Below are 24,516 nucleotides of genomic sequence, written 5' to 3' on the forward strand. Positions count from 1 at the left end.
TTTCTTTGCTAATCTTATGACTTTAACCAAGGTAGTTAAAGTGGCCAAACGATAGTTTCTTGTATGTTATATCACTCTTCCTCATGGTACTTACTACTCAGCTTTATTTACTGGATCGTGAAAGGCGGGAGGTGGGTAGGGTAGTCTAGCATGTGCCCAACTAGGAGGACACAAGTGAAGAATTCCCCCGTTTCCTCCCATAGCTTCAGGGTGGGTGGGGTTAGGTGGCTGCCATAGTAGAAAAGTGAGTTTAGAACATGTGTTTAATATTGGCATTTATAAATGATACAAACATAAAGCAAGAAAGAATAGCACCTGTACAGATAGACCAAAGCAATATGGCTTGGTTGAAAACAGTTCAGTCAAGAATATGAACATCTTAAGGAAACAGTGTCAAATGATCTTGAAAGAAAGGTGACTCTTGCCGTATTGTGGAGATATGGGGGTTCAGGCTCCATCTTAGATGGCATCACATCGATATCCTTATTGAAAATGCTTTAATGACTCCAGTCTACTTAGCATGACATACACAGCCCTTCAGAATCTGACCCTTACCTGCTTCCCTGCTTTTATCTCTCACAACTTCCCTGATCACTTTGTGTTCCAGTCTGTTGTCTTCTCTCATGCCTCAGGGCCTTTCCTGTAGCCTCCACCTTGTTCCTGGACCGTTCCTTGCTCCTTCCCTTTGCATCCATCTCTTCAGTACATTCCTTGATCTGGTTCAAGACTAGTCCAGGCATCACCTCCTCACATAAGTTGACTTAGGCCCTTGTCCAACCCTTAAGACTTGCAGCTGTTCTTGCATTGATTGTCACCCTCATTTGACCATAGGCTTCTTGGGTAGAGGAGCTGTCTTTTTCTCACATGAAACATCTAGTAAAATGCCTGGTACTCAAAAAATGGTAAATGAATTAGGTAACATCTTAAATTAACTTAATGACTTTTCTTAGCCTCTTGTAATTCTTAAGGGTTTGGACTCTATGCAGGGACAGATTTCATCCCAGTGTAAGATTAATGAGAAAAACCTCTCATCAGCACACCACAGTGATTTCTCACACCCCAAAAGGCAATAAAATCAGGCCAATTCTAATAGTTTTTTGAAGTTCCTACACCCGTAGTTTGGTTTCCTAGCTTTACAGCAGTTAGTTCAATGGATTTCTTCATGGACTATTTTCCTATTTAGAGAAAAAAATATATATATACACACACACACACACACACACACACACACATATACACACACACATATATATTTTTCAGTTATATTGGAAGACACAGTTTTTGAGAGGTTTGATACTACTTTTTTTGTTACTCTTGGGGACTGAGAAGCTAAGGGAGAATTTTTCCTAAGCATTGTCTTAAAGGGAATGAAAGTCAAAGCCGAGGCCACCAGGACTGCCGTGTTTGCTTTCATGATAGTGTGGTCTGTCCTGAGGGTTTGAATTTCACAGACGTATTCACCTGAACATGAGAAGACAAGAGTCCTGGGCAGGTCGGTAGGGTAAACCTCAAGTAAATCCTAACAACAGCTTTATTTTTGTTCCTTTTCAGAGAGGATGATCTTCCACCTAAATGTCCTTCTTCTGCCAAAGCATTTCACACCGAGGTGTCCTTCTCAGAGAGCAACACATTTACCTCTTCCAATACCTATAACAGCCGCTGCTGGAGCAACCATCCCAAAGTGCACAGAAACACAGAGTCGCTCGACCACTTCAGTGACTTGCGCCAGTCCTTCTCCCTCCACTCGGGCCACGCCAACGTACCATCCGTCTATGCCAACGGCAGCCATCTGGCCCCAGCCCCACAGAAGACCCTGGTCGTGACGGCCAACAGAGGGTCGTCACCGCAGGCCGTGCCCAGGAGCAATGGCTCAGTCAGCAGGAAGCCCCGGGCTCAGTACACACACTCCTACACCATCAGCCAAGCAGGCCTGGAGCGCATTGGTGCTGTCCCTGTCATGGTTCCAGCCCAGAGTCGGGCTGGCTCCCTGGTGTAGGACACGAGCAGATGGGGTGTGCAGAGAAGACGCAAAGGATGCCCCCATTCCAGGGGGAGGGCGGGGTGGTGGAGTGTTGGGAAAGACACTTTCCTGGCAATGATCCTAGTAAAAAAGCACAAAGAAGGAGTCAGGGCTGTGACCCGGCCACTAAGATTGGTAAAATGAACTGGAATGCTCCGGCATGAAGACTTGTTCCCCCACCCCAGCTGTCCCAGGATCCTGTTCAAAAAGCTGGATCTCACAGATGTGCCAAGCCAAGGAAAAAGGTAGAAGAGCAGAATAGCATTTAAAACCTAAACTGCAGTCCAGATGGGCTTGTTTTTTTATTCATGTCTAACGTAATAATTTTTCAAGAGACTAAAGTGCCAGATGGAGTTTAAAGAATGAAATTATTTAAAAAGATAGGTGTCCTTAGAAACATACTGAGCAACCCTGTGGTACATCTTGCCTTTCCCCGTCCCCTCTTGATGTAGGGGGCCGAATGGCATAAATGGCGAATACTGGTCCTAGCAGGGCTGGCTCTTGTATCGTAGAATCAAAACTTTTTACACCAACAGAATTCAGTAAGGAATGGGTGAAAACTAGAAACTTCTTTGAGAAGCCCCTTCATATTTATTTATTTATCTCTTCCTGGACCATGAATTTCATATTTGGAATATTGCTATATTGACAGATTATTGCCTGTCTATGTTTTTCTAGGGTCTGTTATAGGTCCATGACAGTTACTGTTCATTATTTCCTGGGAAAATATTTTTTAAAAGAAAACTGTTATTTTTTAAAAAAAAATATGAGAGAGGCATTGGGTTAGGAAGGAAAAGACTACTGTTAACGCCACGTCCAGTGAGCTTGTTCGTTGAGCCCGGCAGGCGGCAAGACCTAGGTCGTGCAGGCAGCACAGGAGCAGGGAGGCGGGTGGAAGGCAATTCCTGGCAGCCTCTCAGAGCAGGGCCGTCCAGGTCTCCCTTGCTGTCACACCAGGTTACTCTTAATGAGGGCAGCACCCCATGACTTTGTACTGCGGTAGATAACTTTCTCCTTGTTTGACAAGTCGAGGTTACTGGGTTGTTACAGGGAGGGCAGGAGTTGCTTTGGTTTTGTTTTTCTCAAAATGATTATTTTTGCAAAAGAGATAAGACTGAGACAAAAGGGATGTCTTCAGATATGCTCCTGGGAGGCTCTGCCCTGTTCTTGTCACAGCTCAGGGTTGCAATTTTGCCCAGATGCGTTTTACACCACTGTAAAGAGATTCTTTGCGATTAATTACCTGGCCTTGGGAGTTCACCAGGTAATTTGCAGACTCTCCACTCTATTTGTGCTCTGTGGATCTGGCCATGCTTGTATCGGTGACTCTCTCGCCTTAATCACACTTTAAGCAACACACAAATGATTTCTTCCCAGATTTGTTTCCTAAATTATTTATGATGCTGACCCCAGGATTGGATAAGAGCATCTTTTCTTTCCCCGATGTAGTCTCTCATTCCCTCTTCCCACTATGCTTTTGCCCTCTTTTCCTGCAAGCACAGTCGTCACAGGAAGTGGCCTTCTGGTTTTCACACTTATTTGAATAATGGAAACCAACAGCTGCTGCATACACTATTTTTCCAAGAGGGCTAAGCTCAGAACCTAACCATTGCAATCATTCCAGTATTGATGAAGAACTGAATTTACTTTAGCATTACTTATTTTTTCTGTTTGACGGTTCTTGACTTTGTAAAAATTTAAATAAATGAATGTCTATACTTTTTATAAAGAAGAGTGAAAATGCCATGACAGATAAGATGATACTATCAGATGTTGTTTAGAAAGCATTTATCTTGAATTTCTTTATTGTTTCTAATTATCTAAAATTCAATAAAAGTTTTATTCATATAAAAACAAGTTGTCATTAATTATCATATACTAATGAATATATGATTTTGTACTTAATGTTCTCTTAATGTTGTAAACATTTTCCATTCTGTTAAATAGTATTTATAATAATTTTAATGAGCATATAGTATTCCAAAAATTACTTAGCTCTACTCTTATCGTTAGAAATTTGAGTCCATTTATCACATGTGTGATTGAAAATGTGATGATCCTTTTCATACACTGAGCCATTTTCATGTTTCTTATCTGGAAGTTCATGAAGACAGGATCCATGACTGTCTTTTTCACCCTGTATCTCTGTCACCTAGCACAGTGCCTAATATGGGTATTGAGTAGATAAATGATGATTTCTGAACTGGAGTTGCCAAGTTTCAGTTTAGAAAGTTATGGTCATGACTGTAGCTCTTGATGTATATTGGGTCATTCCTTTAACTTTTTATTTGAGATAATTATGTATTTACAGGCAGTTTATAAGAAATAATAGAGATTCCCATATACCCTTCACCTAATTTTTCCAAAGGGTAATATCTTGCATAACTATTATACAGTGTCACATACCGATATGGATACAATCCATTCACCTTATTCAGATTTCAACATTGTACATGCACTGCTGTGTGTGTGTGTGTGTGTGTGTGTGTGCACGCACACACACGCGCACGTGTGCATTAGTTTTATGGAATTTTATCACGTGTAGATTTGTGTGGCCACCACCACACTCAGGATGCAGGATTCCTTGAGCTATTCTTTTATAGTCATAGCCACCTCCTTCCTCCCCAAGTCCATAATCCCTAATCTCTTCTCCATCTCTATAATTTGTCATTTCAAGAATGCTATATGAGTGGAATCATGCAGTATGTAACGTTTGAGGACTGACTTTTTCTCACTCAGCATAACTTTCTCGAGATTCATCCAAGTTGTTGCATGTATCAGTAGTTCATTCCTTTTTTTTTTTTTTAACATTTTTATTGGAGTATAATTGCTTTACAATGATGTGTTAGTTTCTGCTTTTTATTGATGAGTAGAATTTCATGGTACAGATATACCACAGTTTGTTTAACCATTTACCCACTGAAGGGTATGAAGGATATTTGAGTTGTTTCCAGTTTTTGGCTACTACAGATAAAGCTGCTGTGAACATTTTTTGCAGGTTTTTATGTGAACATAAGTTTTCATTTCTCTGAGATAAATGCCCAAGTGTATAGTGGCTCCAGCAGTATTTGTTGAAAAGTCTATTCTTCCTCCAGTGAATTGCTTTCACACCTTTGAAAAAAATCATTTTAGGCATATTTGTGTGGGTCTCTTTCTGAGTTCTCTAGCTATTCCTCTGATTTTTGTGTCTGTTCCTTCACCAATACTATGCTGACCATTGTAGCTAATTAACAATATTTAACACCTAGTAGAGTGGTTCCTCGTACTTTATTCTTCTTTTTCAAAATTATTTTAGCTATTCTAGGTCCTGTACCCTTTCTATATAAATTTTGGAATAAGATGGTCTATGCCAACAAAACACCTTGCTGTTTTAATAGGAATTGCATTAAGCCTATAGATCAGTTTGGGAAGAACTGGCATCTTTACTATATTGTCTTCCAATCCATGAACATGTTTTGTCTCTGTTACTTAGGTTTTCTTTGATTTACTTCATCAGCATTTTGCAATTTGCAGGACACAGATCCTCTACATGTTTTGTTGGATTTATCCCTAAGTATTTAATTTATCCCTAAGTATTTAACCATTATGTAATGTCCCTTTTTACTTCTAGTAATTTTTTTTGCTCTGAAGTCTACTTTCTCTGATATTAATTTACCACTCCTGCGTTTAAAAAATTAATGTCTGCATACTCTTACAACATTACTGTCATTGTATTTGAAAGGAGTTTCTTATAGACAGCACATTGTTGGATCATATTTTTGTGTCCACTTTGTAAATACCTGTCTTTTAATTGGTATATTTAGACCATTTACATTTAAGGTAATTATTGATATGTTTAGGGCTTAAAGCTGCTATTTTATTTTTTGTTTTCTGTTTTTTTTCCTCCTCTATTTCCTATTATCTATTTCTCTTTTCTTACCTTATTGTGGGTTACTTGAACAATTTTTAGGATCTCTTCTTGATATATTTAGTGTTTTTGAGTATATCACTTTGTATATTTTTAAAAGTTTATTCTAGGTATTACAATAAGCATATATAACATATCACAGTCTACTTGTATCAAGATTTTACCACTTTGAGTGAAGTGTGAAAACTTACTTCCATATATATTCCTTTCCCCACTTTTAAATATCTTTTTCTTGATAAGATGGTGTATAATTTTTGTTTCAATCATCAAACATAATTTAAAAACTCATGAGAAATTTATTGTATGCACCCATATATGTGCTTTTTTGTTTTTCTTTCTTTTTTCCTGTTGGTCCAAGATTCCTTTTTTTTTTTTTTTTTTTTTTTTATCATTCCCTTTGTGTTTGAAGAACTCCCTTTAGCCAATTTGTAAGGGTAGGTCTGCTAGCAAAAAATTCTATTAGTTTTCTTTTGTCCAAAAATGTCTTCATTTCCCTTTCATTCCTCACTGGGTATAGTATTCATGGTTGACAGTTCTTTTCTTTCAACCCTTGAAAAATTTGGGAAGTGTTCAGCCATTATTTCTTAAAATACTCTTCCAGCCCCACTCTCTTTCTCAAATCTTTCTGAGACTCTGATGATGAATCTTTTGTTATTGTTCCACTGGCTCCCGAGGCTCTCTTCATTTTCTCAGTCTATTTTCTCTCTGTTGTTCAGAGTAAATCCTGTTCATCTGTCCTCAAGTTTACTGATTTCTCTCTTCTGTTGTTTCCTCTCTTCTGCTGAGCCCATCCAGCAAGTTTTTAACTTCAGTTACTGTATTTTTTAGTTTGATAACTTACATTTGATTCCTTTTTTAAAGAAAATTTAATTAGTAATTTAAATTTCAACCTATATTATATTGAGATATAATTTACATAACAAAGTTCACTTATATAAAGTGTACAATTCAGTAATTTTTAGTATGTTTACAGAGTTGCACAATCATCACCAAAACCTAATTTTAGAACATTTTTCATCACCCCAAAAAGAACCTGTACCCACTGACAGTCACTCCTTTTTCCATGCCATCTTCAGCTCCAGGTAACCACTGATCTACTTTCTGTTTCAATAGATTTGCCTACTCTGGGAGATTTCATGTAAATGGTATCATACAATATGTGTATGTTTTTGTGTGTGTGTGACTGACTTAATTTACTTACCATAATATTTTTTAGGTTTGTCCATGTTGTAGCATATGTTATTACTTCATTCCTATTTCTTTACCAAGATTTTCTAGTTTTTCAGTTAGTTTCAAAAGAATTCATAATTGCTTACTGAAGAATTATTGAAACATTTTTATTATAGCTGTGTTAAAAATCTTCTCTGATTCGTCTTGATGTTGGCATTTGTTGACAGTCTTTTCTCATTCAGGTTGTGATTTCCCTGGTTCTTAGGGTAATGAGTGATTTTTAATTTTCTCTTGGACAATTTGGATATTATATTATGAGATTCTGGAAACTTTTTAATCTTTTATTTTATTTTTTAGCAGGCATTCTCTTTGTGGAGGTGTAGCACAAGGACCAGATGGGTGTATATGTTTAGTTGTCTGCTAGGCTCCACCTCAGCATAAGTGGAGTGTTTACATGGTCTCTCTGCATATGGTGGGGGGGTAGAAGGATGGCTCCCCCTCAGCTCACTTTCCCCTTCTTGGTGAAAGTGGAGCACGAACTTTCACCGTGTTGTTGCCTTCAAGTGGAAGTGTAAGCTCAGCTCCTGCTGGGCCTGCTGACACCAAGGAGGGAGGAAGCAGAGTGCTGACTTGCACCATTTGCTGCTGCAGGGGGGCCAACAGAAACTCAACTCCACCCTGCCCCCACCAACATCAGTGGAGGTGGGGAGGGACCTGGAGTGCACCTCACTGGTTAATGGTAGGTGGGGTGGAGGCTCCCCTCCCCACTGGGCCTGCTGAAACGGGGGAGGGGGAGGAGGAAGTGGAGTGTCAACTACTCTACTTGTACCACCTCTTTCCACTTCGTTGGTGCTGGGTGTGAGTGCAGGCTCCGCTCCCCTACTAGGGGTTGCCAAGGTCTCTAGAAAGTGTGTCTTCCTTCCACTGTTTAGAGTCTTCCTGTGCTTGTGTGCTGTGTTATGTCCAGGTTTTTTTCATTGTAAGAGGGAAGACTGTCTTAACAATAGGACTTATAATGGGGCTATTCCATCTTGGCTGGAACCAGAAATCCTGGAACTTTGCTTTTTAAAATAATCAGCAGTTAAACACATTTTATAGTACTCTACTATTTGATAGCTTTGAGGATTCTCAGTTGTGTATTAAATAAAATTCTTACTCCTTGGCTTGACTCATTCCATTCCTTCCAGAAATGGTTCACTGTCTTTCCATTCTCAACTCCTGCTAGTATTCTACCTGCAAACTTTGCTCCAGGCCTGCTTATCTTTTCTTGAATTAGCTTGTTCTTTTTTCTTTTTTTCCTCTATCTTTTTCCTACTCTCTTTTTTTCTACATCTTCCACCTATCCCCACCCAAATCTTCCTGTACCACAAGTCCAGTTCAAATGCTCTGTCTTCCATAAATATTCTCTTTTTCAGTCTAGTGAGAAGTGACTGCTTCTTCTCACAAGCCATATAACATTTACTAACTTTGAGGGAATTGTCATAATCTGTATTATATTCCTGTATTTGTATACATGATTGAACTCCTCTGCTGGACTATAAACTGAGTTATGCCAGAATCATTTTTGACCCCTTACTATGTGCTAAACACTGTTCTAGGTGTTGGAGATAAAAACAGAAAATAAGCAACAACAGCTGTCCTTGAGGAGCTCATATTACAGGAGGAATCAGCAAATAATTACACTTAGTATCACAAATATATGAATGGATATATATACAAGTTCAGGCAGACAGTATGATCTCTTCTAGATCTTGGTGGTCATCACAACACTTAGCACATTGCTTCACTCAGAGAAAATGCTTGAAGGATATGCTAACTTGATGAAACTGAAGATATAGGGTTGGCCTCTTAATGTAGTCAGATATCAGTAAATTCCTAAAGTAATGGTGCATCAGAGTCATTCAGCCAAGGGGCAAATGATTGTACCAATTTCCTGGGTGGCATTTGCTCTTATACTAGAGATGCAGTATTCTTTGGGAAAGCTGTAGTGATAATAGACTAAATGCGGTGATTTGGAAGAAACCCGTGTTTTTCAGTCCTCCTGTCTGAGTGAACCCGTGTCTGGAGGAGAGATATGGGGTCCTGGTTGTTTTGCCTTCTAAGGGCCCTCTTTCAGACAGCCCTCTAACTTGTGTTTAGTAAAATAATATTCAGTCTCACAGCAAAATGTGGAGAAAATGAATGCAATCTAGAAGAAGGGTGCTTGTAAATTCTGTGTGTATATAGTTATTTATAGCTTTTCCTCACAGCTCCCTTGTGAATAAGGTATTTGTCCCTATTTTAGGTAAAGGCAGGGTATAAAATTACGACTTAATCATAACACATTAATGATAGAGACAAAAGTATTAAATCAATAAGTGTGAGTTGATAGTTGACTAATTTTGGCAGGTTGGATAACTAGATAATTTAGACTAAAAAAGTTTCCATTGAAGCTACATTTCTATACCATCCATCACTGCTCCCCAAGTTCATCACATTTACAGCAGTTTTGCATTTTGGGCTTGGACAAATTTATATGTCCATGTATATGTACATGGATGCATTGCAATTGTCCATTTTATAGGACAAGTTACAAAATTCAAGAAGGCTCAAATTCATCTACGAAACAGAGATAACAGGGACTTCCCTGGTGGCACAGTGGTTAAGAATCCGCCTGCCAATGCAGGGGACACCGGTTCGAGCCCTGGTCCGGGAAGATCCCACATGCCTCGGAGCAACTAAGCCTGTGCGCCACAACTACTGAGCCTGCGCTCTAGAGTCCACGAGCCACAACTACTGAAGCCCGCGCACCTAGAGCCCATGCTCCACAACAAGAGACGCCACCACAATGAGAAGCCCGTGCACCGCAATGAAGAGTAACCCCCACTCACCACAACTAGAGAAAGCCCATGTGCAGCAACGAAGACCCAATGCAGCCAAAAATAAATAAATAAATACATTAAAAAAAAATAGAGATAGGGATTCTCTGGTGGTGCAGTGGTTAAGATTCCGCCTGTCAATGCAGTGGACATGGGTTCAAGCCCTGGTCCAGGAAGATCCCACATGCCGTGGAGCAACTAAACCCATGCGCCACAGCTACTAAGCCTGCGCTCTAAAGCCCGTGTGCCACAGCTACTGAGCCCATGAGCCACAACTACTGAAGCCCACGCACCTAGAGCCCGTGTTCCGCAACAAGAGAAGCCGCCGCTCGGCACAAATAAAGCCCGCATGCAGCAACAAAGACCCAACGCAGCCAAAAACAAGTAAATAAATAAATAAATTTATTTTTTAAAAAAATTAAAAAAAATAGAGATAACAGTAGCTACCTTTGAGGTTGTGAGGATTGGATGAAATAATGGACGTAAAGTGAATAGCATATTGTTTGGCTATAGTAAACAATATTAGCCATTATTAGTAGTAGTTCAGAAGCTTACATTTCCAGGCTATAGTTAAGTCATTTACACCTACTCATTATTCCAACTCTTCTTGCCAGAGATGCTATTTGAGTGCTGCTGCATATAAACTAGCCCTTAGAGATTCTTTTTGTTTAAGAGAAAGGAAAAGACTTGGCAATTATAGTCTGTCTGACCAAATAAACCCTTGTTTCCTATTTTCCCACATTTTATCCCAAAATAGCACATCTATGTTCTGGTTACAATCCATTTTTAAATCGCTGAGGAGAATTAAAAGGGAGGGTGGGAAAACGTCAGCATTTATAGAGCACCTGCTGTATGCCAGCATGCTAATCACTTTGCGTGCATCCTATTTAATCCTCAGGACACACTTCCAAGTTTAGTGTCATGCTAATTATACAGATGAGGAAACCAAGGCTTTGGGTTAAGTAATTTGCTCAAGGTCACAAAGCTAGTAAGCTGTAGAGCCAACAGTATTACTCGTGTTGTCTTAGACTACTCCGTTAAGATAGCTGATAAATATTAAAAGTCTTGGCATTGCCTCAAATTTGGCGTGGCATAGATAGAACTCTTAATACCTTTTAGTCATTCTTTGCCCAAGCGTTTTTAATGATTGGAAAGATTTCCATCTCTGAACTTCTAGAAAATTAGATTAATTTTCTCTACACAGTCAAGGTTTTTGAGTCTTCCTTTTTAACTCCTATACATTAGGGAGCCCCACAGCCTTTTACTTTTTTTTATTGGTTTCCTAGGGCATTTGCAGTTTACATAAAATACTGATCCCCTCACCACCTTTAGCTCTCCATAGAGCTGTTGTGAGAGGAGGGTGGATTTGAGGAAACTCTCTTAGAGGAGAAGTCCCTTCTCCTTTAGGGACAAAAAAGTCCGTAAAGGCACTGCGCAAATTTGGAAGAAACGGCTAATCAGACGGATGCACTGATTACCCTGGAACCTGAGCTTCAGTTCCTGCTCCATCATTTCCTAACTGACTTTTTAGGCAAGTTGTTTAGCCCCTGTGAGCCTTGTTTCCTTCATCTATAAGATGAAGATCGTCATTTCTGCATCAGAGTTCTGAGGAATCAATTAGATAATGCAGTAAAATGGCATAGTCGATAAATTGGAGCTGTTACTGTTTTTACTTTATAAGTAATTTATTTGAATTTTATAAGGAGGGGGAGAAAGTCCCAGTGGAGAGACTACAGAAGATCTGCCTCTCAGATACCACCAGCTCACCATGCTCCCTCTTCTTTACTTCCTTTTCCCCAGTCATCAAGAAGGCAAGGCTGTGTCCATCCCTCCAACTTCACAGAGCTACTCCTTTATTATGATGTAGGTAGAGGCTGTGATTTTCCAAGCCCCAACCCCTTTAGTGTAGACATCACAACTTCAAATGCCAGGAGATGTTAAGGAAATGAGAGGATTAGGCCAGGTGGGTGGTAGTGACCTGGAGACTGGCTCCGTGCCCACGATTTAGCAGCTACTCAGCGCCCACCTAGACTTGCCAGGAAGACTCCAGGCCTGCCCGGGATGGCCAGATCTCTCGAATCTTCAAGAGAAGCCGGAAATGCTGATTTGTTTATCTCCTAAATCATGTATGTTGGTAATAATGTGTTTAGAAAGTTAAACCCTGTTCAAGTTAACTATGCATGTCTGTGGACCTTCGTTGGCCTGTGGTCCAGTACTTAGAATCTCTCTTATAGAGCACACCCAGTTCTAGCAGTGCCATGGGTTGATCCAGCCTGAGCTCTCCTCTGCTGTGTAGTGTCTGGTGACCAGAAACCGTGTGCCAGGCACTCTTCTAAGCACTTCACATCTATTAACTCATTTTAATCCTCACAACAACGCTATGAGGTAGGTACTATAACCACCCATTTTACAGATGAGGAAAAGAGGCACCAGCAAGTAAGTAGCCCCAGGCTACTTAATAGCGGTAGAGCTGGGACTAGGATTCAAATGAAGACAACCAGCCTCTTAATTGCCAGGTTTTCTTATTTATAGTGGTTTGTGATATTTATGCTTCCAGAAGAAGGAGAAAAAAAAAGGTGCCTTTCTGATGATGTTTAAATTAAGAGGAAGATTTGAATGATTTAGATCAGTACACCCCTCTCCACAGTTCTCCTCATAACAATCTGGGCTTCACACTTGGAAAGGAGGGGACAGGGCTGGTCCAGGAGTCTGACTTCTTGGACTATGTTCTTCTGAAGTACATGGAACTGAAAGCCCCCATTGTGTAAACTCCCAGTCCCCCTCCCCCCCGTGAGAAATCATGAGCAAATCTTGAGTCTCTACATCTCTAGAGGCCTATGGAGGGAAACTCTTCATTAACAATGCATTGATTTGTGACTGCACTTTTATAAAAAGAACAGCTTTAATAGAGGCCTCTGCAGCCTTTTTTTTTTTTTTTTTTTTTAAGGTGCAGTGTTTTTGGTTAATTGCAAAGCACTGAAGAGGAATTAACTTTCAGATGGGTACAAGGAATCTTCAGATGTGTTGCTGCTAGCACTTTTTTTTTTCATTGAGTATATGGGTGAAAAGAATGTTACCTTTCGGGGAGGATTATCAGGAAAGAGAATTTCTTCTCATTAACAAAACGCAGCCAAAAGGGGGGGAAACCTTTCACCTAGCTTTGACTTTAATTATTCCATATGATGAAAAAATTTCCTCTGTCTTGTCTGAAAAAGAAAGTAAAAACTTGTCGTTTTTGTCTTGCGCTAGCAAACTTATAGATATGTTTAAGAAGGGAAAACAGAGCTGGGTAGAAATTTTGGTCAGACAAGAGGAGGGCTGGGGCCTTAGTCACTCCTGTCCAGGAAAAGGAAGTGATTTATCGAGAGCTTACCATGTGCCAGACACAGTCCATACATTATCTTATTTATTCTCACTTCAAATCCATGAGGTAAGTATTATTTTCCCCAAGGTGTTCTAAAAGGCAGTCATGTCTCCCTCCTCCACCCTCAGACACTAGTGGCTTCAGGAAGAGGAGTTGCTTGGAGGTGGCAATCTACTGGAAAGTGGGCAAGGGGGAGGAAGGGAAAGTGGAGGATTTTTCCTATCATTCTGTCAGCATAGCAAATACCTGCTTTCATTTTACCTGTTTGTTTAGGAGGGCTGCAGGAGATTATGGGGGAGCTAAACCTCCCAGCACCAAACCCACCCTTTGCCACCACTGACTCCATATAATCCAGGCTGTGGACTTGACATTTCAATATCCTTCCCGTCCTCTCCTTCCCAACTGCCTTTCCTTTAGCCTGTGTTTTTTCCCCTTATTCACTTGGACTATCATGATGGTCTCTTTAGCTGGGCTTCCTGCCTTCAGTCTGTCCACTTCCAATCCACTCTCCACACTGTTGCTAGTTGGAAATGTGATATTACACCTCTGCTTATTGCACTCCTGAAATAGCCTCTCATTGCCTACAGAAAGAGGTTGAGCAAACAGTAAAAAATGGTAGATCTCACAAAGGACCAACTAATCAGTATTATTGGGGGTGAGCCAGGCACCTGCGGTTTTTAAAGCTGTGCAGGTGATGATGATATGCATCCTCGTTAAGATCCAGGGGCCCAGGGTGTCCAGGCTCCTTGGCATGGCACACAGGCCCTCCATGACCCTGCCCTTGCTCAACTCTCCAGCCTCACTTCTCACTGCAGTCCCCACCTTACCTTCTGCTCCTGTCATACCAAGATGCCTCACACCCCCCCCACCCCCGCAATTCACCCTGCACGGTCACCATTCCCTGTTCTGCACCCCACTGCTCCCTCCTTCTCTCTGGAATGCTCTGCTTTTCTTCCTTGCTCCTTGGGGGCAAACTCATCTTTAATCTCAGCTCAGGAATCACCTCTCAGCAGAAATGAGGACTCTCTCTCTTTGGGGTCCCCACTGTACATCTTATGTCCATCTGCAAAACCAGCGCATTCATTTGTTTCAATGTCTGCCTTCCCATGGTAGATTTGGAACACCTTTGCATTTTGAGTACTCAGTGCATAATGTTTATGGCTAATAAAGGTTTATTGAAAAAAAGTGAATCTACTTTACAGTTAATTCAAGGTCACGTAGGACTCTAGGACTGCCTAAATCACCTGCTCTTCTGTTCCGCTCCTGGCAAGAAACTAGGACAAAGAAATATTAGGCAAATTGTGGATACAATAAAGTACCCTATCTCTTATCTACGGCCCCAGAGAACCCTCCCAATGCACACATGCTCAAAAAACATTAAAATCAGACTGTATGGATAATTGGTAACTTGATTTTTAAATCACTTAATATTATATTAATATATTCTTACTGATTAAGTGGTTTTTAAGAAATATTTATGTAGCTAAATAATATTCCATTATAGTGTTATCATATTTTTAATCTAGTGTTTCTCAGACTGTAGCTCACAACTCACTAACAGGTTTAGTGAGTTGCAATCAACACTTTAAAAAATGAAATTGGGGCTTCCCTGGTGGCGCAGTGGTTGAGAGTCTGCCTGCCAATGCAGGGGACACGGGTTCGAGCCCTGGTCTGGGAGGATCCCACATGCCGCGGAGCGACTAAGCCCGTGAGCCACAATTGCTGAGCCTGCGCATCTGGAGCCTGTGCTCCGCAACGGGAGAGGCCGCGATAGTGAAATGCCCGCGCATTGCGATGAAGAGTGGCCCCCACTTGCCGCAACTAGAGAAAGCCCTCACGCAGAAACGAAGACCCAACACAGCCATAAATAAATAAATAAATAAATAAATAATTAAAAAAAAAAAAAATGAAATTGAATGCATTGTATGTGGTAAAAACATGTATTGTCTCATGAAGCTTTTGTTTCAGATTTTATATATATATATATATATATATATATATCTGTATATAAACATGCAAATGTGTTTGGTGTGTGAATATACATACAGTAGTCAAGAAAGTTCAAAAGCTACTGCCTTAAGCATTCTCCAATAGCAGGACATTTAGGTTACTTACATTTCTTACTATTGTAAGTAACACTGTAATGGATTTTTCTGTGGATAATTTTTTTTTTTTTTTTGGCCACACCACGCAGCTTCTGGGATTTTAGTTCCCCGACCAGGGGTAGAACCGGGGCCCTCAGCAATGAGAGTGCGAAGTCCTAACCACTGGACCGCCAGGGAATCCCCTGTGGATAATTTTTTGAGTTTGTTTCCCTAGAACATACAGATATGGCAAATAATTGGGTCAAAGATATTAATATTTAGCCTTTTTATTTTTTTGCCAAGTTATTATCTAGAAATATTATATAGCAAGTTACCCTACCAGCAATAACATATGGCACATTAAGGTGATTTTTTAGAACTGGGCCCTGAGTAATGAGCATTTCCAGGCATTCAGTGAGGGAGGAAAGCACATTCCAGGCACAGAAAGCAGAATAATCAAAGGAATTGGGCCAGAGGTGCTAGAAGTACCTATCAATTTTGAGGAATAGCAGGTAGTGTTGTGTATGCGTGGTTATTGAAAAAGTGCAGGAATTTAGTCAAATAGCTTAGGGCTGGGATTCAGGGACTTTCTATGCCTTGCTAAATTTTGGGTCTTTATTCTTTAAGAACTGGAGCACCATAAGGTTTGAAAGCAGAAAGTGCAGTGATAAGACCTATATTATAGAAAGACAAAATGGTGGAGAAACTAACCTTTAGAAATGAGTTAGGGGTTATTTCAATGATTCAGGTAAGGAATGCTGAGAAACGGAACTAGAGTCAGAAAGTGGGGATAGAAAAGAGGGTCCCACTTTGAGAGATAGTTCTGACATAGAATAAGATGACTTGAGAGTATATAGTTAGATGACTCCTATGTAGTAACAGAAATGGGGACCCAGTTTGTTTGAAGAGAGTGGATGGTAATAGTAACACCCTAGCCCACCAGGCAAGTGCCATGGAATGCTGTCTTGCCTCCCAATGTAGAAATCATTGAATGACCTACCTGAGATGTTCCATGGGACCCTAGAGTGCTCTTCAGCCTCTGGTCCTGGTGCACTGGTTCCAACCTCCTTATGGCATAGGTTTGGCTGTGTTTCTGGAACAATTTGATAGTGGGATGAGATGGGACACAATTCAAGTATGCGACCACTGGGAAGCATACTTGTTTTTTCACTGGACTATGTCCTTCTCAAAAACTCAGGAAGACATTTGATGGACAAAACTTGGAAAACAATACCTTTGGGGGGTGGGATCTTTGACTTTGGATACAAGATTCTGATTTGGAGAATGATCATGAAGAATTTTAATATTTGAGTATGGCATTTATGAATGCTGGGGAGATGACAAGGGCTCAGGGAAAAGGCAGGATTTCCTACTGCTAAAAGTCTCATTTTCCCGTTCTGTAGTTCTGTTTATTGAATAGATTAAGATGTAAAATGGAAGATATTTACCTCCATACCGGAAGTGACTGAGGAAAACATAGAAAGCTGAATTATGTAATGGCACAGTGTACCCATTTTCACTTGTGTTCCTTTCCCCTTTGTTTTTTTCAAGATTTCATTCATCATTTTTTTCAACAAATATTTATTAAGCATTTACTATGTGCCAGGGACTCTTCTAGGTGCTGGAGATGCAACAATAAACAAAACAAAGCTTCTTTCCTCAAAGAAACTTACATTCTAGAAATTAGCATAAATCAGTATTAGGAAAGTCACCCCAGTCGTATCAAATCATAGATATGCGTGGCACTTTGAATTAACCAGAAAGTTCCATTTTTTTATTATTTTAGATTCTAGATAAACTGGAGATTATGGTTTCATGGCTATTGAGACCTTTGAAACTGACTATCCTTTTTCAGTCAAAATTTACCTAGGTTGGAACATTCCTAAGTTATACTAATATGTACATAGGACTCTGGTTCCTCTTCAACAACAGCAGAGTGTGTTCTGGACTTGGATTCAGAAGAAACAGTACTTGGCTGACCACCTGTGTAACCTGGTCAATTGACTTAACCTCTCCAGCCTAGTTCCACTTTTCTAAGGCAAGTACAATAATATCTGCCCTACTCATTGTACATGTAGTTATAAATTTCAAATGAGATCACACAAATGAAAAATATTTTGAAAAGTACCAAAGGTAAAACAAATATAAGGTTATTATCTCCCATGATCTTATATAGGCCTGAAAGGGCTTGTTCAGACCTAGGGACAGTCAAGTTCATTATGACTGTTGATTCTGGAAAAGAGCAAAGAAGGCAGGGAGAGGACAGTGTGCTATTAGGGGTAGCGCTGCATAAAGAAAGAAGATTCCAAATCTGAGTGAAAACCATAAGGACTTGGGGAATATCAAAACAACAGAACAAGGACTACCTTTGAAAAATCTACTTTAACATTCTGTCACTCCCCAGCACTTAGCACACAGCTGTTGTCCTAGAGACACTTCCTGATTGATAGTCAAAGGGAGGAGGGTAGAGTGAGGAGAAATAATCTGCTAAACAGCTGTTATCTGCAGTGTAATGTGAAACGCTGCAATGGTTTTTCTTTTTTGTTTTTATTTTGTATTGTTCAGTCCAGGTCGAAATGTAGGCGATGTCCTGCATTACGTGATGTGCATTACACTGGTTCTCTCTCTTGATACTTTCAGGTCCAGGCGTTGATTATTCAGTAGCTCTCGGGTGACACTTGCTGCAAATTGTAGGAACTGCATCGCTTAAAAATTCCACATTTGGGTTTCTGCAGGCTTCTAAGGTGTGACGGGTTAGTAATAACACTGATTCCATAAACCTCCCATGAAAACCAGTTTCACTGTGCCACGGCATACCACATTCCTGTTGAATTGATGTACACCTGGGAATTAAAAGCGAGTCAATATATGTCACCGAGCGCCCACACTGTGCACTGTGCTGCCACCGTGTGGCGGGAGAGGAGTGGGGCGTAGTGGGGTGCCCTGGCCTTGGAATCAGGCGACCTGCAGCTCTGTAACATTTCTGTGGGTCATAAACCTCCCTTGCCTACGCAACTGGGTTGTTATGTGGTTTAAATAACGTGTATGTGACAACTTTTGTAAATTATGTATAATGTGGTTGTCCTAAGACGACCTCAGGGACTTACACTCTCGTAGAGTGTAATACAAGCAGTAAATGATAACGACACAAGACCCATACGCAATACGGCAGCAGGAATAACAACACTAGTTAACACTTTGTGGTGGTTTCACACTGGGACAATTGGGCTCAGCTGGGATCATCGTCCCAGGTTTCCTTCCTTGCCTGGTTCTGGGTTAGGGCTGCCCGAGGAGAAATCCACGCGAGATTTGGAAGGCGGAAGTGACGCGGCAGCTTGCGTGCTTGGAAGGTTGGTGCAGGGCCCCGGAGAAGGGTGGTTCGCACTGTTTTGACTTCACTGGAGTCAAGCCTCAGCTGTGACTGTGGCTCCTCCTGCTCTCACCAGCTCTCCTTCAGCTTCTTCCGGTTCAGGTAGGTACGTGCTGCTCGGCGAAGGGCACCCGCTTCTTTCTCTGGTCACCAGCGCTGTGTGGTTAAACGCTGTGAGAGGCAGTCGTGGGTTCCAGTTTTCCTTGCTTTCCTCAGCTTTGGTCTCGAGTTTCTTCCCCATCGGCCTACTCTTCTGACCTAACTCCTCCAGCAGATTCAGAGGCAGCCTTCTCAGCGCTGGTCTTCTTCATCAGCTTTCCTTTGTGGTTCCTAATAAGTGATTTTTCTCTGATCCTCCAGCTTTCCCCTTGCAGACCTTTACTTATCCAGATTTCCCCACAGCTGTGTAAGGGAATCCCTGTAATAAAACCCTTATTCCATTATCAGTCATATGGTTCTGCTTCCCTGATCGAACCCTCCATGATACTCGCATATGGACTCTTCTAAGCATTTCACTCATGTTTACATATCTGATTTCCAGCACAAGCCTGGTGAACAGGTCCGTTTTATCTGCATTTTGAAGACGAGAACATTGAGGTGTAGAAAGGCTAAATAACTTATTCAACATCATAGAGTCACTAAGGGGCAGAGCTGGGATTTGAGTCCCAGCTTCAGTTTTTCCAGAGCCTAGGGTCTTATTCTCTGTACTCTACAGTCTGTCCTGGCATTATTTTCAGTGCTTCTGCTGTTGTTCAGTGTCAGGAGAGAGCCATGAGAACTGAAGTTGTCTCTCAAGGGCAAGGAGAGTTGTGTGAAAAAGCTGAGCCTGAAAGTGCTGGTCCTGAGAACCAGAGCAAAGGTAAGCTCCAGACTGCAGCACCAATCCACAAGGGAGAAAGGATGGGCAAACGGTCAGAATTAGATCTAAGGTCCAAGGGCTGAATGGAGGAATGGGGTTGATTAGGTTGTCTGAGGAATCCCATGCAGGTTGGCATGATAGAGATCCAGCCACAGGTGTTGAGAAGCTGCTTAAAAGGACCTGCAGATCAGGAATGGGAATCCACTGGGAATTCATCTTCTGGGCACGATTATGGTGTAAGTAGGAAAAGAGGAACTGGTAGTCAAGTCAGCTTTTAATACCGACCTTCCTAATTCCCCTTGCCTTGTCGCTGAGTCCAGGGTCTTGGGCAGTTTAAGCCCACAGTGGTAGTTAAATGGATATATGTGATTTGTGCCACATCTCTTCCTTTGGGGACCCATCTTCTGTGATTCTGTGTGATTCATGTGGGTCTGATCGGTCCCCTCATTCCACCCCCAGCTCCAGAGAGGAGCATGTGACCAGGCTTGTGCAGTCAGAGCCTTGTTTGCCAGAACTATTGTAGACAATGTAGGTAGGTTGGAGTTGGCCCTATTCCCCTGGCCTCAGTGATTGGTTCATGGATTATCAACAGAACCAAACAATGCTATCAGAACAATGTTGTCTTTTCCTCTGATACCATGAGCTACAAACACAATATAAGTTGGAATTTCTTGTGGGTCATCTTGCCTGGCCAAATGAAGGTATCTCTCTTTTTGGAGAGGATGAGCCCAATATGCACAGAAAAGCAAAGCTGAGAGAGAGCCCAAACCACACTGTTGAATGCCTGGATCCAGCTATACCTGAAGGTCTAGCTCTAGGCCTGTGCTGTCTAACATGGTAACCACTAGCACATGTGAGCCTTGAAATATAGCTAGTCCAATTTGGTACGTCCTGGAGATGTAAGATAGACACCAGATTTTGAAGAGTTTGTGTGTTAAAGAGTAAAATATCTCAAATAATTTTAACTTTCTGTTTACATGTTGAAAGTAGGATAATTATAGATATATTGGATTCATAAAGTATAGTATTAAAGTGAATTTCACCTGGATCTTTTACCTTTAAAATGTGTCTATTAACAATTTTAAAATTATGTATGTGTCTCACATTATATTTCTATGGCTTAGCACTTCTCTAGACTCTTTACTTACAGTAGCCAATAAATTCCCTTTTTACTGATTCTGATTGGAATTGAGTTTTTGTCACTCACAGATGAGAGTTAGGACAGGCACATATTGGATCTCAGCTCAGGCAGATAGGAGGACGGGAGTGCTGCCACGCAGAGCCCTGCATACGTCATCAGGATGGAGACCGCAGAGCATTACGCTCTCCATGTATGTGGCTTCTGTGACCTCCTAAATTACATCTCTTTTCCTCATTTGTTTTCTGAGCACTAGGCACAGATTAATAGATGTTAGGTAGATATTTCCCTTTGGCCATTCCCTACCGCAAAGTCAGCATGTTTATAACCAAATTGCCAGGTCTTTCTGGTCAACCATATTCAAAGATTTGAAGTCATTCTTTTTTTTTTCTATCTATCTATCTATCTATCTATTTATTTATTTTTGGCTGTGTTGGGTCCTCGTTTCTGTGCCAGGGCTTTCTCTAGTTGCGGCGAGCGGGGGCCACTCTTCATCACGGTGCGCGGGCCTCTCACTATCGCAGCCTCTCTTGTTGCGGAGCACAGGCTCCAGACGCGCAGGCTCAGCAATTGTGGCTCACGGGCCCAGTTGCTCTGCGGCACGTGGGATCCTCCCAGACCAGGGCTCGAACCCGTGTCCCCTGCATTGGCAGGCAGATTCTCAACCACTGCGCCACCAGGGAAGCCCTGAAGTCATTCTTGATCACACCACCTTTCCCTACTTCTTGATTTTCAATGAAACAGACTTTTGAGCCAGAATGAACTTTTTAAGTTCCTGTAGTGGGGTATAAACTCAATTCATAGGTATGAAAACTGATTAGTCAGGAAGTTTGTTAAATCTTTCTCCATGCTCTTTGCCTGTCATAAGTCTTCCCAAGTGACGAGAGCAAGCAGTTGCTGCATTCTGGCCCTCCTTTTCTCCAGGAGGAAGCCCCTGGCCACCTCCTCTGACTCCTGGTATTGTAACTGCTTGGGTTAAATGATCTGCTTGATTGCACTGCCCCCTTGTGGTACCAACAAACGTTGGTTAGTGGTGCACCCTATAAAAAAGAATAGTCAAGGATTAGAAAAGTTATATTAATTTGGTTTTCATTTACTTATTTGTTTTCATACAAGAAGAGACATATAACATTTGACTAATTTACTTATCAAATTAATCCTTGAGAAGAAATCTTATTCATTAAGTTAAAAATAATTAAAAAGCATACTTCAATATTAAGGGTGAAAGAAAGGAAAAGAGCAGAAAAGGGAATGATAAGGAGTAAGAGACAAAGGCAGACCTTAAGAATGGGGCAGAGAGAGAATAAAGAAAATATATTTAAAAGATAAAGAGACAAAGTTAGAGTGAGAAGCACAGAGACACACAGGGGAAGAGACCTTTAAATGAGAAAAGCCATCCCTATGGAATGAGGCTTCTGCAGAGTCCAGCACTGTCTTCCCAAGAAGGATTGTTAGCAGTTCAAGACAAGGACTGGACCCTTTCTGGGTGGTGACTAAGTGGGCCTTCTGAGGAAAATCGTCAAGAGGCATCAGGGAGCTGCCAGCTGAGACTGTTCAGGGCCTGGCGGGCAGGGTGCGGTGGGCAGTTGAAGTTACAACACTTGATGCTGCTCCCCTAGTGCCTCAGACTTTGCTTCCAGTGGGGCATCTCTGAACATCTTGTAGGAAGGACTATAAGGAACTGAGGAAAGAGGGCCACAAACATAACACGTGACAAGGCAAGTCCATCCTGTTTGGGACTGTATTAGTCAGCTCAAGCTGCTGTGACAAAATACCACAGACTGGGTGGCTTAAACAACAGAAATTTATTTTCTCACAGTTCTTGAGGCTAGAAGTCCAAGATCAAGGTGCTAGCAGGGTTGGTTTCTGATGAGACCTCGCTTTGTGGATTGCAAACAGCTGCCTTCTCACTGTGTCCTCACACAGCGGAGGAAGAGAGAGCGTTTTGGTGTCTCTTCCTTTTATAAGGACACCAGTCTTATCAAATTAGGAGCTCACTCTTATGGTCCTTATGACCTCATTTAACCTTCATTACCTCCTAAAAGCCATATCTTTAAATACAGACACACTGGGGGTAAGGGCTTCAGCAAATGGATTTTGGAGGGACCAATTTAGAATGTTGGAACGTTAGTGACGAGACAGTCCCCTCCCACCTCAGCAGTGTGGTCAGTGTGGGAGAGGTCAGTGAGGCACCAGGGAGCGGAGGGATGGCGGCAGTGTGGCGATCATGAGGTGGGAATGGCTGGCCCAGGGGGATGAGGCCTGCCTGCATCAGCGATGGTCAGGTCCTCACATCACCTGCCATGTAACAGAGACAAGAAGAAAATAGTAACTTTAAAACGAATGCAACACTGTAAAGCAACTGTACTCAAGTAAAAATTATTAAAAAAAAATGAGAAAATAATAATTTCAGCTCCGAGAGGACCAGAGGAGACATTTGCTCTATGACCGTAAAGGTGAACTTGTACAGTAATCTTAGTTTCATTTTGTAAAGCTGCCCACACCTTTCTCAGTCTTGTGATGGCTAGGAGACATAAAGATGGCGGTGGTGAGGGGGATAGCAGGGGTGTGGGCTGACGGATGTCTGAGGATTGACTGAGGGGGGTAGGAGAGAGACTGAGCCACACACACACACACACACACACACACACACACACACACACACAGCTGAGCTCCAGATGTACTAATAAATCCAGAGGTATCTTCTGTAACAGAGAACCTTTATTATCTGGCCTTCTGGTTTACCACGGTTAAAGACCTAAATTCAAGGTCATGTTTTCCCAGTCGCAGGTGTGGGGGGAAATGTGACTCTTGGTCCTTGCTGCTGAGATGGACGGCATTGAACCGAAGGCTGGGATCTGGTTTGGGCACCAGGGGTCTCTTTGTATTCACTCCCTGCTGAGTGGAGCTGGTAGAAAGCCCGCCAGAAGACTCCTCCCACCATTTCCTCATAAGCAGCTGCTCTTTGAGACGTGGTTAGGCCCCAGTGCCTCCTGCAACCAGCCTCTCCTAACACCAGTGAAGAGTGTAGCTGAGCAGAGTCATAATCAGCACGTTCACACATCAGTTAGGGATGTTACAAGAGGAGAAGCGGGAGGTGACTAGGAGCTCACACTCAGAAGACGCGGGCCTTTTTGCCATTGCTAGAGGAAAGGCAACAAAAGGGACTGGGAATTAATGAAAATCAACTTGCCATGTAAGTTCAGATACCTCGAAGATCTTGCCTAAGCCCTTTAGAAAGCAGGGCACACCCGGGCCAGTTTCACAGAGCTCCGTATCCCCGGACCAGTGACCGCCTGTGGTGGGTGGACACAGCCACCTTCTCAGAGGCCAGGATAGAGGAGGCATCGGGCAGTCAGCAGGGGAGCAGCGCGGCCGGGGCCATGAGTCCCCAGAGCTCCCACACAGCACCTGGTGAAGCGACCCTCAGCTCCGAAGCCTGCCATCTTCCCTCCCTCGCGTGCAGATCCATGAGCTAGAATGCAAGGGGGGCATGTTAAGCAGCAGGATGACCAAGGCAGGAGGTATCCTCTTTGGAGGCTTTGTGTGCAGGAGACTGAAAGCCACTGGCGAGCTAGGCCAGCAGGTGAAAGAGACAAGAGTTTAGAGATGGGAGTGAGAGCAAGTTGAGGGACTCATTGGTGCCTGGGAGAGAGAGAGAGAGAGAGAGAGTGTGTGTGTGTGTGTGTGTGTGTGTGTGTGTGTGTGTGTGTGTGTGTGTGTGTGTGTGTGTGTAGCTGTCCAGC

The 24,516-nt window shown here is 42.0% G+C and overlaps 1 protein-coding gene and 1 long non-coding RNA gene across 5 annotated transcripts in view; both read left to right on the top strand.

Annotated features, from left to right (window-relative positions):
• The window catches only part of IGSF11 (immunoglobulin superfamily member 11), a 160,898-nt gene extending 156,084 nt beyond the window's left edge, over nucleotides 1–4,814 (top strand). For all 4 annotated transcript variants that reach the window (XM_082460079.1, XM_082460078.1, XM_082460077.1 and 1 more), the window contains one exon: nucleotides 1,552–4,814. In XM_082460079.1, the coding sequence (XP_082316205.1) occupies nucleotides 1,552–1,996 (445 nt within the window). In that variant the 3' untranslated portion in view covers nucleotides 1,997–4,814. The remainder of the gene's footprint in view (nucleotides 1–1,551) is intronic.
• A 12,031-nt stretch (nucleotides 4,815–16,845) lies between these two features.
• LOC309659888 overlaps nucleotides 16,846–24,516 on the top strand; it is a 136,231-nt gene continuing 128,560 nt past the window's right edge. Inside the window, exon 1 of the long non-coding RNA XR_014263024.1 lies at nucleotides 16,846–18,875. This is a non-coding gene — a long non-coding RNA (uncharacterized lncRNA). The remainder of the gene's footprint in view (nucleotides 18,876–24,516) is intronic.

The sequence above is a fragment of the Balaenoptera physalus genome (genome assembly GCF_965194825.1).
Source record: "Balaenoptera physalus genome assembly, chromosome: 4".
Classification (NCBI taxonomy): domain Eukaryota; kingdom Metazoa; phylum Chordata; class Mammalia; order Artiodactyla; family Balaenopteridae; genus Balaenoptera; species Balaenoptera physalus.